This window comes from Vidua macroura, chromosome 5 (assembly GCF_024509145.1).
Source record: "Vidua macroura isolate BioBank_ID:100142 chromosome 5, ASM2450914v1, whole genome shotgun sequence".
NCBI classification, from domain to species: domain Eukaryota; kingdom Metazoa; phylum Chordata; class Aves; order Passeriformes; family Viduidae; genus Vidua; species Vidua macroura.
In genome coordinates, this window is record NC_071575.1 from 29,792,793 (window position 1) to 29,811,650 (window position 18,858).

Here is an 18,858-nt window from a genome sequence, read left to right on the forward strand (position 1 = left end):
CACTGAAACATAAGCAGGAGAACTGGAAGTGTGCTTCAGGCTCAGGTATCAGCAAGAGAAGGTTTTCTCTCTCTGACACACCTCCACCTGATACCTCTGTGAGGAAACTGATGTGAGTGAATCAGCAAAGATGTGTGATTCACCCATAAATAAGTGGGTACCAAAAAAATCACCATGTTGGGATTATAAAATTAGCATTAGCTTTAAAATTTGTGTCTCTGTTCATAAAGCCAAGATTTCTGGTAGGAATCAACTCCAGCAAAATATAAATGGGCATTGATTATGAATTTTGGCAGAAGTTCAAGTTTTTCTGAGTCTTAGGTGGTCTCTGGTAGCTCAGCCTCCTGGCAGGTGAGAACCAGGTTTGTGTTTTTGAACCTGGAGCTCAACTTTCTCTGGGTCCAAATGCATTTTTTTGGGGCTTGGAACAGCTGGCAAAGGATTTATTTCAAATTGTGAAGTCACAGAGGCAGACATCAAGTCACAACAGGGAAGAACTGCTCTCTAAAAACTGTTGTTCTAAGACCAAATGCCCAGGACATTGATCATTACAGAGGGTAACTATAAAGGCTGGAGGGAATTAATCACCTTCTTAGAGGTGATATGGTCCCACAGAGGAATTCCGGGCAAACAGCTCTGGAATAAATGATGCTGCTCACTACTTGCTGGAGAAGCAAATGAGTTCCCTTAACTAGAGGCTGAGCCTCAGAGCATCTTCAGCCACTTCAGGTTCCCTGGACGAGCCTGGGGACACAATGCCTGTTTGGAAGGCCCCAATATCCCTGTAAGAGCAAAGGTTGAAGCCCCTGCCTCATTCTGTCAATCCTTTAATTTGAGACATTTCTTGCCCAGGGCGTGACTCTGCAGCCACAACAGATCCTGCCTACCCAGCATCCCCTGGTCCCAGTGGAAGAGGGCAGCCTGGCAGCAGGATCAGCTGGGTGGGAGTGAGGAAGGACTCAAAGTGAGGGATCAGAGAGAATCACTCTCTGGTCTCATCTTTCTCTAAACTACCACTAATGGAAGTTTAGGGGAAGGAGAGTCTCTGGGAGCATTTTGGAAGCTAGGGCTTGGTATTTTTTTTAAATGCTGCCCCTGAGAGCAAGGATATAAACACAGCCATAAGAGATACCCCAGTGTCTAGTCTCTTCATGTCAAGTTGCAGAGTCAGGTAAGATTATTTATTTCAATAAATAATCAAGAAGCATCTTCAATCAAGTGACAGCTTGCTCTCATACTGTAATTAAGTTTGAAGCTCAATTACTATTGTCTAAGTCAATGGCATAGACAGGATTATTACAGGAAAATCCCCAGAGATGCTGAGATCAGTACAGAGGGGTGGAAACAAGAGTTCAGTGTAAAGCTGAGTGTAGCCCAGGCCAGATCCTGCTGCTGAGCTGGTCCTGGGCTGTACCCTGGAGGCACACATCAGTCATGGAATTGCCAAAAATCCTTTCTCCAGCCTGCAAAGGGAGGTGCAAAGATGTGTGAAAGCAGGAGCTAGCCCTGAGAAAATTAGTGCAAGCTGGACATCAGCTTCTGGGGCTGGATGGGCCAACAATGTGCACTGGCCCCCAAACCCCCCCTGTGCTGGGCTGCACCCAGAGCCCCAAGCCAGCAGGGCAGGGAGGATTCTGCCCCTCTGCCCCGCTTTGCTGAGACCCCCCTGCAGGGCTGCATCCAGCCCTGGGCCCAGCACAGGAAGGACAGGGAGCTGCTGGAGCCAGGCCAGAGCAGGGACACCAAGGGGATCAGAGGGATGGAGCAGCTCTGCTGGGAGGAAAGGCTGAGGGAATTGGGATTGGTCAGCCTGGAGGAGAGAAGGTTTTGGGGAAACCTCATAGCTGCGTTTTTCAGCATTTAAAGGGGCTTCATAAGAAAGATAGGGGCAGAGTTTTAGCAGGACCTGTAGCAATAGGACGAGGGGTAATGGTTTTAAGCTAAAAGAGGGTCAATTTAGATTTGATATAAGGAAGAAGTATTGCACAGTGATGTGTTTTACATAGGAATAGGCTGCCCTAGGAGCCGGGAATGCCCCACCCTCAGAAACATTCAAGGTCAGGTTGGATGGGGCTCTGAGCAATCTGATCTGGTTGAAGATGTCCCTGCTCATCGCAGGGAGGTTGGGCTGTATGACCTTTAAAGCTGCTTCCCACCCTGAATTATTGGATGAATCTGTGACTCCACATGTCTGTGTCTGGGTGCTGCCAGGCTGCTGTGGCTGTGTGGGAGCGCCAGCTCAAACGTGCATCTGCATTCTGTGAGCTCGTTATCCTGCTGGGCTGCCGAGCTCCTCTCCTTCCTTCCCCACCTCCTCTTCCCTACCAGGCTGTTTCCTCCAGCTGCAGCAGAACTGCTCAGCCACACCGGGCAGGGCTGGATGGGAGCAAATCCCAGCAGCAGCAGGGCTGAGGACCTCCCGAGGTGAAGGACCACCCCACCCATGGCTCCCTGAGGACAGCACTGGACACTGCTGGTGTACAGCTCGCAGCTGTTTTCCCTCAGCTCAGCTCTCGTTACTGCCTGAGAGCTCCACTTAATCCTTGCAGCTTCCAAGTCCTTCAGCTGCTTCTCCTGTTTGTGCTGAGGGACTAGGGAAGGCACCAAAGCCTAAACTGTGTTCCCACTCCAGGAGACAAACAGGGAGAGCATCATCGAGTTTACTTGGCTTGCATTTCATGAAATAATTTTAAAAGCATCTTTAGCTTTGGAGAACCTGGGTGGTAATCCTAAACACAGGGGTTCAGATGTCACACTGCTGGGGTGCTGCTGCAGCTGGCTCAGAGCCTCAGTGCAGCTTAAGTTCAGGGCCCTTTTGACCATAGAGAACTTTTTGGAAAGTGGGGATGGTTTTTCTCCCCCTCCTCATTTGAATTTGCTCACAAAGTTCAAAAGGAAACAGTGACTCTGAGCTGCCAATAGATGTCTAAGATAATGAATATGCTTTTTACTAAAAAAAAAGCGCAGTGCTGATGGAATTACTGCTTGTACACACAAAACCCCTCGATATAACACAATCCAGAAGTTACATGATCATTTCATTTCTTAAAAAAAAGTTATGTTTCCTTTATCCCTCCTTGCCAAGTGATGTCCTATTATGGAGAAGTTTCCTCGTCTTGCCTGTCCTTTCTAGCTGCCTGTTTGTGTTCCAGGTGTCACAGCTTTACATTTCTTCCCATCTCTGCATGAAGCAACACCATCGGTGCACAGAGCTTTTCATAAGCCCTTTCCCCTCCTCCTCGGAGTTCCCAGCATGGGACCCTGCAGGAAGCCTGATGCTGAGCGTTTCACTGGGACTCGTGGGCTCGAGCAGCTGCTGATGGCCAGCCAGCATGACCACAGGCTGTGCCACGCCGCTGGTGCCCAGCGGTCAGCAGCACACTGTGCTCCGGGCCCTGCTGTCTCCTCACGTGGGCCCGTGGCCTTGCCACCAAGTGCCCTTGTGGTGGGCACACATCCTGTGCACCTGGACTGACACTCCAAACTTGGCTTTCCCCCCCTGTGCAGAGCAGGCGCTGCAGCCTCTCCTGGCTGTGCTCTCAGTGACCTTTGGTCTCAGCGCTGGGGATCACCTCCAGGCATGAGGAGCCAGCCCAGGCCCCATTGTCTCCTCCACACTTCATCTGCCGCCAAGGAAAGTGCCAATTAGTGCCAGCTGTCCTCAACTGCTCCTTGCAGGGCTGAGAGGGGGCCTAGAGCTGGGTCCCCTCTCTTGTCTTCTCTTTGTAGCGTCTGACTTCCTCAGTTTGCCCATTGATGTCCAGGGATTTTCTAAAAAAACAAAACCAAACACAAAAAAAACCCATAAAATCCTTATTCAGGCAGCTTGATGTTCAGTGCCCTGCTTTATTTCATATGTTTGAAGTGTAATAGATTATTATTAAAATAGAGCAGTGTGGTAATAACTCCCCATACTGAGAGGATGTTCAGAAGCCAGAACAGCCTGGCCTGGGGCATTTGCAGCCCTCTCGCCCATCTGCACTTACTGGTCCTCGGCTGCTGTCCGAGTCTAGCGCAACCAGCAAGAGGAAATCAAGAGGCATCTCCTAAAAGGAAATATTTTAGGTTTCAGATGGTCACCAGCACCATGGTGCCCCCAGAGTAAGCTGAGATGTCACCACATCAGCACATTTCCCAGCACAGGTTAGCTCATTTAGCTGTCATTCCCAAAAGCTGAGGATCTTAGCTGGAGTTTAAGCCATCCCACAGGGCTGAGTGGGTAAATCCATGCCCATCTTCTCACCACTGGGATGCTGGTGGGCAGTTGTGTTTGAGCCTGACCTGGGACATCTGTGCTCCTGGGAGGTGTCACTCAGCCTTGAGGGGCAGCAGGGTGACCTTTGGCCATCCTGCCCTGCTGAGGCTGCAGGACTCAGGCAATGGCTTTGTCACCTGGGCTGTTTTTCATGCCTTAAGTTTTAGCTTTCACTGCCTTAGTGTGTAACTCTGGACTCCATATAAACTGTTAGCAAGTTCTCTTCACAGTTGAATTAGACAAAACAATCCTTTTCCAGCCTGAGAACCAAGGACACTGTTACAGCTTCAGGCCCAAAAAGTAGAAATAACAGCAAATTGAGGAGAGCAACGTGGGAGAATTGGACTTCATACCTGAAGCTGTAATTGGACAATTAACCCCAATATGTAAATGGACCAAAACTTATAGAAGTGTGAAAACTCATGACCTGGAGTCCATCTTGGGTGCAGCCATGGCCAGTCTCCTGTACTGCCCAAGGTGTATCCTTTGAAGGCCTTTTTAATAAATACATACCTGCTTTATTCCTTTAAGACTGTCCAGCCTCTGTTCTAGGCAGCCTCTCTAGGCATCAGTTTGAGCTCAGGCTGTACAAAACAGTCCGAGTTCCACATAGCAACTCCCTGCAGGGTCACAGCACAGGGTCCTGCACAGAGTCAGGCAGAAAAGATGGAGGTGGAAAGATTTTGCCATAAAGTAGGAGGCAAGGCAAACAATTTTTTTTGTCTGATGCCATTGCTTCATCAAACAACTCACATTCCTCACCCTGGCAGTAATTCCCAGCTACCAGCCAGCCCCTCTAGACTCACAAATGGCATGTGGATAACACTGCAGCCGGTCATTTGGCCATAGCGTGTTTGCAATTTATAGCTGACTTCCTCAGAGCCCTGCTAAGTCACTAAGCAGCCTTGTGGTCTGAGCAAAGGTTTAGGAGCCAGGAAAATCTGGGATGAATCATTTGCTCACGCACTGGTGACCTGAGAAAATCAGTTGACCTCCTTGTGCCCAGCTGTGAGAGCGGCCACAAGGAGCCCTGCAGATGTCAGGGACTTGCCTGGCTCCAGCCAAGAGCAAATCCCTGGCCCTGGCAGCAATTGTGGAATGCACAGGGTGTGTCCCAGAGCCAGGATCCCACAGAGCTGCAGCCACTCAGGCTGGGGGTGCCAGCCCCAAGGCCTTTGAAAGCCGCGGGAAGACTTTCGGAGATTTCTGTGTGTTGCAGCTCGGGACTCACTCACTTCCCTCCAGTGTCTGTCTGGATTTTGAATAGCTCATATAATATGTTATAAATGACAATTAAAACATAAAATGAAGAGGGGAGCAGATGGCTTCAGGCAACATTTAAAAATACCGAGACTATTTCTAAATGCAGAACAGCAGATCCAAAACAGCCCTGGGCAGACTTAGCTGAAGGTTATTTGCTGGCCTGGCTGAAAGGACATGTGTGGTCTCCATCAGTTCTCAGAAGATGTTGTTAATAGGACATTTTCTGGCAAAGGCAGGAGAGGACACCTGGGGCATGGGCAGTGCTGAGGACACAGACCTTCACTCCTCTCTTTTGAGGGGGGAGCAGTGATAAAGGCAGGTTGGATCAATGTCCCTGTTTCACCCTGAGGAAAGTGCTGTGCTGGAGGTTGGATCAGGGGAGAGGGGCTGTGCAGTGCCCTAAATTCCCAGCCATCTTCTCCTTAGGATGTGGCTGCTCACACCATGGGCATTCTCTGCCACAGCAATATCACAGCCACATCACACTGTCCCAGGAGTGACACAGCTTCGCTTCTTTCCCTGCCACCTTAGCTGACATAACTTCTGCCTCCAAATATTTGGCCAGATGGGGAAAATTGCAGGGACCCCACAAGATAACTTGTCACTTGCCTGGAGAAACTGTGTCTGTGAACCTCTGGCTGAGGGAAGGCCATCGTGAAGGGAGCCCTCGCCATTAAAATAAGGCAAAATAAAAGGCATCTGCAGGAAAAAAGAGGTGATCTGGCAGCACCATACCTGCCTAGATTTGGTGTGAGTGCAGAAGAACCACATTCAGCCCATGAGACAACTTCACATATGTGCTCATTGCCTTGGAGCTGATGACCTGGAGCAGGATGAGCACAGCTCTGCCTCCACAGGCTTGGTGGTCAAATGCCCCAGCCACCACCCAAGGCCATGTGCTGAGACATGTGGGCTATTATTACAATGACTGTGCTGCAGAACAAGATTTGCATCCTAAGATTGTGTTAGGCTGGATTTCCCTCTCCTGGAGAAATGGGAACCAGCATGGCCCATGGGGAACCAGGTTTGCTTGGCCAGGATGCAGCACTTGGGCTGAAGAGGAGTCAGATGAGAACCAGCTGGCAGATACACCCCTTGTCTTCTGCCCATGGAGACTTCCAAGCCAGGTTTGCTCCCATTTCCAGCTCTGTGCCACAGAGGAGCAGATGGATAAAACTCTAAGCCCTGCACAAGACAAGCCATACACAAGACATTTGAGTAGATTATCACAGTGGCCACTTCGAGCACTCTAATTAAGAGTTTGATTTTGCCATGTTAGAAATGAGCATGATTATCATTTGCTTTTGCTTTTCTTTTTCCTCTTTTGAACACACTTCCATGTCCTGCTTTGGGCTGAGCCCGGAAGCAGAAGTATCACATTACTATGAGAGAAGTGAGTTTTGTGGTATTTCCATTCCATCCAGAGCCAGGAAACACAGGCAATTTTGCAAGACAGTTTGTATTCAGTAAGTTTCCAGCTCAGTTTATATTTCTGTATTTATTTAGATTTGTGCTAGCCATGTAAGAGAACACTCATCCCAAGTGAGGTGCTGTGGACAAACTTGCAAAAAAACCCCAGAGTTCATAGAGCGAGGACCCCGAGCAATAGAGATTTCAGTGGACCAGTGAATCCTCTCTTCTGAAAAGACACTCAAGATTGACAAAGATATGGTCAGCCAGCTTCTGGTAACACTACTTCACAGTAATTCAAAAGCAAACTTTTAGTAAATCCCACCAGTAAAATCACCATCCCTGACAACATTTTCTTGTACCCTTGAGATCTTCCCTTGAAATTTCTTCCTTCCCTTTCTTTCCCTGCACTGCAACACATCACATTTACAACTCTCACAGTATGGGGCCAGGTGCACAATACCCTGCTAGCATCTTCCCACATCCCAGCTGACAACCAGGAACCTGGACAGATGTTTACACCTGCACAGGAAGAGCCATAACAGCTCCAGGGACCAAAATCTCCTCTCCTGACTCCTCCATCAGTGGCAAAGCCCTTTCTTTGGAAAGAAAATCCCACAGGCAGCAGGATTTGCATTTCCCATGGGAGGGGGCAGCGTTCACACCAGCTTTGCTTGTTTAGGGCCGCAGCCAACCCATCCCCATTCCTGTTCCAGTGTTCCCAAATACCCTCAGACTGGGCTGTGTGTGCACAAACCACACGCATCACACACAGCACGAACACCCTCAGCTCCAAGAACAGACAGATGAAGGGCTGGGAGGGGTTTTTGGGAGCACCAGGAATTCTGCTGGCTTTATCAGTTTGGGGTGGGACTTTTTGTGACAGACAAAGCTGCTGCTCCCCAGTGGGCTGCAAATGGGCTGGAACCAACCTCAAAGCCAGCAAAAGTTGACTTGGAAAAAAATAATATAGACTCTGAGCCAACTTCTATCCTCCAACACAGACTCATGACTGAAAATGGATTTTTTAAACCCTGTTTCAAGGTTCTCCTGTGCTCTGCTGAACACAACTGTGGGTCTCTACAGCAGGGACTGAGTTAAGACAGGTCCCGGCTGTTTCATCCTGTAATGCTGGCAAGGCAGGGAAGAAGAAGCAAGGAAAAATATTCTTGTATCTTTGGTAAGGGAGCAAGTGCTCCTAGGAGAGGATTATGAAACTCAGATTGACATATCCCAGTTGAAGGCCATTACAGGAAACACTGAGGATGTGCCCAAAATCTGCAGTTTTTGTGGCAGCTCAGTGTTATTTGGAACAAAATCTATAAATGTGGCAGATTTTGGGGGCCAGAAGGGAGTAACATATAAAGGGAATTGGAGCCTTTGGGCTGTAACTGGATCTCCACACTGCTCTTGCCATCTGGATGAAATCTGAATGGTGACAGGGCCCACACAAAGCAATGACTGGGCTGACCCCACAGCCTTGCACATGGGTGTGCATTGCCTTGGCAAAGGCCACATGGCTGCTCCATCAGGGGATGGAGACTGTGCAATGATTTACCACAAGAAGGGCTGCTAGGAAAACCTCCTGCTTCCATTGAGTCACATATTGGATGTTGACAATCTACAACATTTAAACAGAATTATTAAGTCTTAAGAACACCATGCTCCTACACATTTTAGCTTATTTCTTTGGTTAATCAGTAAACCCCGTGGTCCAGGACATGCCCAGGTCTCACCTTACCTGAGTGGCAGCAGACAAAGGTGGAGACATGGAGGAGGAAACTTTAAGTACAAAAAGAAAGTTAACTCTTGGCTGTTTGCAGCAAGAGAAAAACGTGGAAATAGCAAAGTTAGAAAGGCTGCTTGTCTTCTGCCTTGCAGCGTCCTGCTTCAGCCTGAAAAGGTGCAGCATATAAATAGAGTGGGCAAGTGTGAGCTTATGGTACATAAGCACACATAATCACTGTACATTTCAAACCCCCACAGCCCGAGTTCCTTTAGAGGCATTTTGAATGATTTTGTGCAAATTCAGGATGCTCAGCACAGGCACCTGCAAGCAGGCGTCGTGCTCCTGCGGGTATCCCGGGGCAGCAGAGAGGTTAGCAGCCTTAAATCTCAGCTTTCTCCCCTCAAAAATAAACTTGGCAGCCTTCCCCAGAAAATAAACACGTTCTTTCCAAAGAAAACATCCTGGCCTGCAGTTGCTTTTGTCACAGGAGCAGCAGCAGCAGCAATGGCGGAAAGCGAGAAGCAGAATTCACTTACAGGCCAGAACAGCTGAGCCAGTGCCCAGGGAGAGGTTTACTCCCTGAAACACCTCTTGAATTAGAATGTGCCTTGGGGGCAAACATTTTGAAAAAGAAAAGCCTTGGCATTAGGTTCTCAGTCCTGCATGTGAAACTGCTCCCCTTTGGGCTTAGAAGCTTAATGCTGGTTTGGGGGCTTTTTAAGTATGACTGTAATCTTAGGTTGAAAGCTTGCTGTGTGAAACCCCATTTTCTCTTAGGATATCCTTTTTGCAAAACCATCTAACAAACCTAGTAGTAAACTAGTTCCTTTCTATTTGGCCTTAAAATCATACCAGAGAATAGAAAAGAAAGTTAATTCTACTCAAAATCTCAGGAAGTTGGTGGAACAAGTGCACAGGAGAAACAGCATGCTCTATTTAATAGGATTTTGCTTACTAATTAATTATCAGGCTTTCTCTTGCTAAGAAGAGGACTTATTCTTTTCCTCATTAATATTGACTATTTGTAAAAAACAAAGCTGTGAAAAAGAAAAAAAAGCACTTGTATGGTGTAGTTTACTGACCACAGGTTTGTAGGGAGGGCTCTTCCTTTTTTTCCACAAGACCACAGATTTCCTTAGCCCAAGTTGTCCCAGTTGAGAGACACAGTTTGTCTTTCTCAATTCTTTCACCCAGAGGAGTGGGGAAAGCCCTTGGTCTCTCTCAATGTGCTACCTGAAAGAGTTACACTAAAAGCGTATTAAAAAAAAAAAAAAAAAAAAAAAAAAAAAAAAAAAGAGGACAAAAATGTGCAAAATAATCTCACACAGCAAAACCTGCATCATAGTATATAGTGGAATCATAAAGGCTGGAAACGACCAGGCAGCAGCAGAATCCATGAGGCTGTTTGCCATGAGCCTGCTCATCCCCACCTGGTAACACCCGACCCATCCCCATCACTGCCTCTGCCCACCTTCACCCAGGGCTCCCCTGGCCTCACCCAAGAGCACTCCAGCAAATCCTACACCCAGCTGCCACCCAGCCTCCGGGAAAAGCGGTATGCCTGGATCCATCATCCTGGACGGAGCAATCTGTGCCTGGAATAAAACAAATTCTTGCTTTCCTTGCTGCATTCAGCCTCCATCCATTCAGGGCTGAAGGAATGGGTGCACACCCACAGCCTGGTCCCCCACCCACCCTGCTCTTCCCAAACCAGAACACACATTTCCCCCCAGCCTTAGCACCAAGAATGAGACAGACGTATATAAAATGACACACTTTATTAAAAGTTACATTCAGCAGCAATGGACACGTTTACTTAAGTAGATTTTAACTGTCAAGGAACTTTTTATAAATGTCTCTAAGGCATTTAAAGCTCTTAGATGTTTTAACTCCATTGCAATAATTTCATATAAATAGGTAAGGTAAATGATACTTGCCTAGGAAGAGGTTGCCCCAGCTGCATTAAACAAAGATATACACATAAATATATGTATAAAACAATGATTTTTGTTATAGACTCATTCATGGGGATATTTCACAATCTTTAAGTCTTGGGGCCTGGCCCTACAGCCATTATCCACACAAGGAGCCTCCTGTTTGCCTTACCACGTGTGAGTGTACACATTGCTCACATGGATGAGAGCAGGGCAGGGCCTAAGTTTTGACAGAAACAGCAAAGATGTTGAAGTTCTCAGTGAAATATATTTACAGTCTGTGCAAGTAGCATCACCTACTGTTACTGATTACAGTGGTCTCTCTGGGAAGCTATGAAAAGCAGAAAGGCACCGTGGCCAAGGTGAACCAGCACCTGTTCTCTGATTTTGATGCTGTAACTCTCCCTTCTGAAGAGCAGGAGCTGGGCTCCTGAGCTGGAGGGGATGTGCTCTGGGGTGTGAGACAGAGGGAGTACCAGCAGCACCCACCTGCAGCCCTGAGCTCAGGACACAAACCCATCCAGCCTCAAGTGCTTCCAGCTCCAGCAGCAGAAGCCTCCCCTGATGTGCAGCTGCTTTTTCTGAGTGTAAACAAGAAAAGTGCCAACCCATTCCAGTATTAGCCAACCACACACCCCCAATAAATAATGAGAGTTTAACTTATCTTATAATTGAACTGTGCTTTGTGTTTTAGAAATACACTTGTGAGAAAGAGGAAATTGCTGTTGCAACAGAAGCTGTGAGTAGATCTGATTAACTGTATGAACTAATTTGAATTAATACAGCTACAGGGTCTGAATCTCTACCAACTTACTGCTGACTTTGTGTTTGAGGGCAATTCCTTTGGCCATCACCTCTCACAGCCAGGGTGCCCTCTGGACTGAGGCCAGCAGAAAAAGATTTTCTTCCAGTAAAATACACAAACCTCTGATTTCTACACTATTTTTGAAGGACACAATTGAAGCCAACAAGAGATGTTTTAGTGGTAGAAGAGATAAATATATTGCTAAAATATATTACTTTTATCTCAGCCACATCACTGCCTCAAAAAATAAGAAAAAAAGTAGCTTCAAGAACTGGTTTGAATTTGGGATAAAGAGAGTGAAATATCCCTTCCTTCCCTTTACCCTAGGCCTGTTGGTTTGAATAGTACCTTAACCAGGATAACAGCATTTCTCCAGGAAGAAACTGGAAAATATTTACATCAATAATATTTTTTCTTTCAATCAAAATGGCTTTTATAACAAAATGAAAATTTTACAGGGGCAAATCATTGCAAAAATATTTTGGTTTAAAAAGTGACTCCATGTAACAAGAAGTGCATTTTCAAATGTGAGACAATCTGGTAACCAAAACCCACTGAAAATGAAAGCAAACTGAGGACACAAGTTCCATTTGTGCCCCTCAATTTTTTTCCTAAAAGACAAGAGTCCCCTAGGGCTCTGTGGAAACTCTGTAACTTTGCTTTCAAGCCATCCCAAGAAATACAGGATAGAGCAGAAACCTGCACTGGTGACTTAGATGCTGCCTTTTGTAGGGCTGAGAGCTGGAAGGAGCTTCTCTGATGTTGCCCCCCTGTTCCCCACCAGGCTTCCCTGCAAAACCCCTGGAAGTGGGAAGGGCAAGCGGAATCATCAACCCATGATCTTTAGCTCAGAGGAAAGCTGGCAGAATATGGTGTTTATTTACTGAAGTCAACTATTGCTAAAGGTGAGTTTATGGAAGGTAATGATAGCATTACAGTTCTGTACAGAAAGACATTTCTAAGCTTTTTTTTTTTTTTTTTAAATAAAATCCCATACATGCTTCAAACTACAGGTATAATTTTTTCCCCCTGAATCCTCCATTGGAACTTGAATTTAAAACACAGTTTTACTCCTCAGTATGTGAAACCTCATGGCCACATTAATCGAGAACATCTGAAGCCAGGAGAAAGAAATCACTTCCAGTTATGTTGTCAGTATTATGTGCATAACATTCCCACAGCTGTAGATCCATTGTGCTCCATGTTATAAATAAGAAATTGCATGGTGACAGCTAAAATTCAAAAGCGTTAATGTTTCTCTTTGCAACTTTTTCTATTTTTTTCCTTTTTTTTTTTTCTTCCCCCAGTCTTTTAAGGCTTCTCCCCTTTCCCTCCTAGTAGAAGTTACTTGAAGCAACATCACCGCTTATGGACTGACATATTTTCAGTAATTAAAAAATAGTAAATGCCAAGTAAATATGACTAATGTTGCTATTTGGCAAGTGAGCCAGAGACGATCTACTGATTCTAAGCCAGACTGTCGTGCTTGCCTCAATAAACACCTCTCCTTCTTCTGCTCAGCTCGCTTCTCCTGGCGCTCCAGGGAGAAAGGGGCTCCCAGGATGTGGCCAAGCGCTGTCCCAGCCTCTGTCCCAGCCTCTGTCCTAGCCAGCCCTGGAGCCAGAGCCGAGCACAGCCCAGCCGGGCCAGGCAGGGAATACAAACGAGCTCCCTTGTATGGCTCACATTCTAGGTTGTGGTCCCTCTCAACCATGAAAAACAGCTACAAATTGTTCCCAGAGCTAAACCACTTAACATCTTGGCACTTGGTTGTTTTTAACTTTGTAACAATAGGCACTGTTCACTCCTCTCAATCTCAGTTTTTTATTCTATAATAAAGCAGGAATACTGATGAAAGGCTAGTCACAGCTTCTCCCCGTGGTATCAGGGTGGTGGCATGTGATGATTCACATGGGGTGTGTTTGATCCAAGAAAGCCCAGCCTCTGCTTATTCTTTCTTTGTTCTGTCATCTAAGGTGGAAAGGCAGAGAGACAAGTTGAGATTTTTTTTTTTACTATTATTTAGCAGTCACAGAGCAAGATACATATAAGCAAAACAACAGGGAGTGGAATTCTTTTCTTCAGCATAGAAAATTACAAGTAAGGGATGTCTTTGAAGTGGGAGATCTGTTTCCTGCAAAGTGTGGACATTTTATTCTCATTTTTACATTATTCTTATGCCCCGGCAGGTCTTACAGAGTATTATTTGTGCTGCTATTGTGTTGTGTAGCCCTGCAGAGGGTCAGCGTTTGCACTTGGTGCTGTAGAATCACGGAACTAAAAGATGGCCCCGGCCACACAGAGTTTAAATTTAAGCCAGGAGAGAACAGATTCGGCCAGAAGGGGATGAAAAAAAGCCCACCAGGATGTTGTGGGTAAGCACAATGAGCAATGGTCGCAGCACATCCAGCCTAAACCTTTGTTGGTTTTTTCACAGGGAAAAGTTTTAAGGAGGGTTTTGAAGGGGAGTAATTAGATAACTCTATTGATGCCACTGAAAGGCTTCCCATAAAGAACTCATACAGATGCTTTTCTGAAACTGTAATGAGCAAAGCAGAGGTGACCAGCACCTGTAGCAAAAAAAGGAGCTGGCCTTTTAATCCTGAAGGGAGAGCAAACACACCAGGCAGGCAATTTGGGCAGAAGCAGGACTCTAAGGGGGGCTTTAAGAGGAGCCAGGAGCTTGTGCTCCATATGGGAGAGCAGAGGGAGCTGCAGGAGGGGCACCAGCACAAGGGTGACACAAGCAAAGCAACAGGCTCTGCAAATTGTTTTCACAAGGGCACTGTTGATGTTCTCAGTGGGGGAAAAACCCAAGGGCTGGACACAGAAGGCTTTTTTCCCTCCAGGCTCCCATCTGTATGCAGCTACTCCTGACACTACATTGCTTTCCCTGCCGGGTTATGCAGCCCCTCATCCCTCCTGCACTTTCCTCTCTGTCCTTGCACACTCACCAGGAGCATTGCATGACTAATTCCCCCTCAGGGTTTTCTCCTTACCTGATCTCTGCTGTTGCTAACAGAGTACAATTTCACTCCAAACCCTTATCAGTGTATCTACCCAGAAAGCTTGCTGGAGGGAAAGATAAAACCTTCCTGAGACAAAGGTCTCTTTTGTAACGCTGTCCTGACTGCAACTTGATGGAAGGCAGCGCCTTCACCCACACGTGCTCACTTTGCTGCCCACACAGGGCACTTACCTGTTCCTTGAGCTCAGCCAGCTGACTGGAAAGCTGTTTTACAAGGCTCATGGTTGACTCTAGCCTCTCCTGCAGGTTCCTGATTTCATTTTGCTCACTGTCGCCTTCATTGCTAAACAAAGACATGGCTCTCATCCGAGGGAACCAGTCCAAATTCTTCTCCTACATGGGTATCAGAAAAATAAGGTGTGTTAGTAGGGGTTTATGCAGGGCTACTAAGCTGAGACTAGATAATGAAAGCTCAGAAGGACTTCTGCTCAGTGGATGACACACAGCAAGTGAGCTTAAGCAGTAAATTCAGGAAGTATTTCAAACGAGCAGTTTTATTCTTGGTTCTCATTAGCTACAGAGAAGGTACCAACTGGAAAATCTGAGTTCCCCACAGCTGCACCTGTGCTGCAGTGTGGGCAGTGTTGGCACATTCACCTGTGGCTCTGGCAGGCAGAAATGCCCCCACTGGGAAGACTCCTCTGGTACACCAGGAAAGGAAAGCCTCAGTGCTCCCATGCTTTGCTCTTAAGTGTATGCAGGGACACATTTCTCTGTCTCTTCAGCTTGGCTGGTCTCCATCTATTTCGGCTGTCCTTGCAGCAATGTCAGCAAGGCAACACCAGGAAAACAAGACAAGAGCCTTCCAGACCAGCCTCAAGCACTTCTATTGGAAGAGCAGAAGGACCTGGATCCAGGTGCCCATAACAGGAGATGTGGGGTCCTGGGAACAGCTTGGGCTTCAATGTGCAGTTCAGACTGTGCATCTTGGATAAATGCAAGCACAACGCCAGCGCCAAGGGCTAACCTGCACTGCATGGAACAGCACTGAGCTGGGTGTTTCTTTATCCATGGACTCAGGCTATGAATTCAGCCATGACCAAACCACTGTAAACAGACAACATGAGTCAGGAAAGTGCTGCGTATCCACACGAGCCTGAATTGTCTCCATGGCTCAAGGGCACAGATATTTGTGTGCAGAGCTTAACAGACAGAGGAGACAGAAGGGTGCAAGACAAGGAGGAGTGGCAGCCACGTGGAGAGCAACCTGCTTTTCCCTGAGACCAAGGAAACAGAGCAGGTCCTGCAGTGGGCAGCGCGCACACCTCTCCCCTGTGCCTCACGGGCAGCGGGCCATGTGCACTTGATAACTTGAGAAGAGAAGCAGAATGCGTGTGTTCCTTCCAGTCCCCTGAGCTGTGAATGGCCCCACACAAATAGCACTGTGTCGGGAGGAATGGAAAGGAGCTCTTTCCAATAGTCCACCTACAAGACACCTGGAAGGCAGGAGCTCTGCTACTTGTGTTATCCAGGTATTTGGTAAAGTTTTAAGTCCATCAAACTGATCATAGTCTTAGACTTTGCCTCTATTTTTCCTATGAAAGTAGAGAAGGCAGTGATGATTCTGCAGCATTTACAGCTGGGCAGCCCAAGGGCGGCCATGCCTGAGCAGGGTCCAGGAGGGCTGGTCCAGCAGAGCTGTGAGCCTGGGATACACCAAGGCTTTATTGTGCTTCCAGGAGGATTTCCTTTCATCTCTGTAGTGCTCTGTCCTGAACACCAAACCCTCCCCTCCTACAGCAGCATGATTTAGAAACAACCAGGTTAAGCCTGAGTAAGCATGGCAGCACTAACAGTACTTGTGTTTGTCCACTGTTACTCTGGATAAAGACTAAATGCAAAGCTGCATGAATTTTAGCTTTTTTCTTCTTTTTAACTCAAAACTTCCAATGAGTTTTTGTCTGGCTGTGCAACCCCTGGTCATGTCACTAAATCACCAAAGATGCCCAGGAAGCAGGAGCGTGTCCCCGGGTTGCATTTTGCAGCCCCAGGCTGGCAGCCGTGGGCGCCAGTGGAGCGCGGCCTCTTTGCTCGCCGCTCACTTCTCGAGCCTCGTGATCTCATTATGACAATTTACTGTGGTTACACATGATGCCATTTTCAATGGGTCATAACTCATTCAAATCAAAACCTGTTTTCACCAGCTCTGCTGGTGAGCTCGAGAGGAGAGCACGTGACCCTCCCTGTGGATATCCCCAGCTGACACGTGGAGTGGGAGGATCCTATTTCTGCCACATGCAGTCCTGCTTACAAGACCAGCATTCATCTTCCACCAGTACACGCCGATATTTATTTTAAATTTATTTTGGCTAGGATGTAGCAGAGCATTCATCACGTGCCTGGTGTCGAGCACAGGTGTACTCATTTATACTAAGCTTAGTTTGTGCACAGTGCCTTTCTGGATTGATGCCTTTTTCTTTTCTTTTTTTTTTTTTTTTTACAAAATGTTTGCCAGCAAATTTGTCTGCCACTACAGGCACAGAACTTTAATTCAAGGCAGCTACAGTGCACAGAGCTGCACTTGTACTTGAATGTTTCCTGGAAAGCTCTGGTATCTGCACTCATTACAGGCTCCTCCTGCTTGAAACACCTGAAGATACCAAATGCAAGGCCATAGAAGCCAGTGGAGGGAACAGGAGCCCTTTCAAGCCTCACAACAACGCCAAAGTTCCTAAAGCCAGGCTGCACAGAGAGAGCAATCTGAGACTCCATCATTGTGGCTCCTCTGTTTGCTGAGTACTGCTGCCAGGATTGTGAAATGCATTTTGCTAGTTTTGTTTTTTTCCATCTGCCACTCCCTCACTCCTCCAGGACACAAGGCAGAGACTTCCGTCTGCTTTGGAAAGATTTTTGTGGACTGACCCTGCACCACATTGCAGCATCCAGAGGAATCTGTGCAAGTGCCAGACACCCTGGCTGTCCTGAGGCTCCCAGCGTCACCTGCTTCCCTTCTCTTTGACATGACATTACACTGCCTGGAGAGAGGGATGGCCAGGAGCAGCTGGAGACAGGGATGGCACAGGCAGCAAGCACCTCACCCGCTGCCACATGATGCTGTGGAGCACATGGAGCAGACGTGCCTCTGCAGCTGGAACCACCCTGCACCACGTGCCAGCTCATCTCGGCCACCACAAGCCCCAGAGTTACGGGACTTCAGCGACAGACTCCGCTCATTCACGTGTGCCCAGTTATTGCCTTCCTAGAAATGCTGTGACTATCTCTTCCAGGAATGAAACCCAGGTGTGGTTTGGTTACATATCAGGAAAATCTGGGCCTTTTTTTCCCCAAAGTATTCTGGAGAATCAAGCAAGAACTTGATCCAAGTTCTAAGAGAAGCTAATGGTTTGCATGGACTGGAGACTTCATGAAAAGATGCTGCTGACTTTTGTAGGTGGCAGAGAGGCAGCAAGTCAAACATCTGCCCACAGGTCCCACTTAGGAGTCCCAAGAGCTGTGTTAGGTGCAGGCCTCTTGGTTCTCAGCTGCAATACACATCTGACTAAATCAGTCCAGCTGTGTATTTTTCTCATGCAAAGGATCAGAAAGATTCGAAATTCGGTAGGAGACACATTATAGCCTGCCAAGCTGTCTTTAGGTTAAAAATACTTAGCTAGCTTTTACTGATAGTTCCTTTATAGTGCATACAGCAGGTACTTTCCCTTGCTGAACCGCACACTTTTGCCAGTCAATATGATCTTACTTTTTCATTGTATTATGAACTGCAGAACTTTATTAAAGGGCAGCATGAAAATTAGCTTTGGCAGACAGCTCTGTTTGCTGAGTCTCTACCACAAACAAACAGCAGTTGGTGCTGAGGACAACAAACTTTGGATCACAGACCTGCCAGGATCCAGAAGGCAAGTTGGAAAAGGCTCCTTGGCCAAAAATTTCGGTGTTCATAGGGGGACACACACTCTTGTGACTGCTCAGCAATGGGAAAGCTATTTTTACTTCAAGGTAATTGCTTGCCAATTAACTGGAGGTCATTAACATGTTTGTACACCCCCAAACATTTGTTCTGGGACTTAAATGTTTCTGTGCTTGGTGCAGGGCTCACCTTGACCAATACCTTCAAGCTGTAACATGCAGGAGCACTCCTGGGGGCGTGCAGGATGTTATCTGTCATGCCTTACCTATTACTCTTAGAAATCCAACCATTTTGCCCAGGATAGTGTTCACTCAGAAATTTGAACCCTGCCTGGAATGGAGAGGCAATTTGGAGGAGGAAGGCAGGCTGCTGGCAGGGAGCAGGGCAAACCTCTGCAAACAGCTGTCACGGGACTCAATCAACAGCCACCAGGTTAGCCTGAGGTGACACAGCTTGAGCATTAATGAGCTCACAGAGGGTGAGCTATGTGGACGGGATGCTTTTAAAGGAAGTAGCTGCTTGGATAAATAATTAATTGTGAAAATGTAGCGAAATCTTCTTTTTAA

The 18,858-nt window shown here is 47.0% G+C and overlaps 1 protein-coding gene across 2 annotated transcripts in view; it reads right to left on the bottom strand.

Annotated features, from left to right (window-relative positions):
• Positions 1-10,420: 10,420 nt before the first annotated feature.
• ITPR2 (inositol 1,4,5-trisphosphate receptor type 2) overlaps positions 10,421-18,858 on the bottom strand; it is a 242,810-nt gene continuing 234,372 nt past the window's right edge. Inside the window, exons 56-57 of one of the 2 annotated variants that reach the window (XM_053978468.1) lie at positions 14,596-14,757; positions 10,421-13,367 (exon numbers count right to left, since the gene is read on the bottom strand). In XM_053978468.1, the coding sequence (XP_053834443.1) occupies positions 13,281-13,367; positions 14,596-14,757 (249 nt within the window). In that variant the 3' untranslated portion in view covers positions 10,421-13,280. Of the gene's footprint in view, positions 13,368-14,595; positions 14,758-15,425; positions 15,472-18,858 lie in introns of those variants that run through there. The other variant, XM_053978469.1, reaches the window with a different exon arrangement.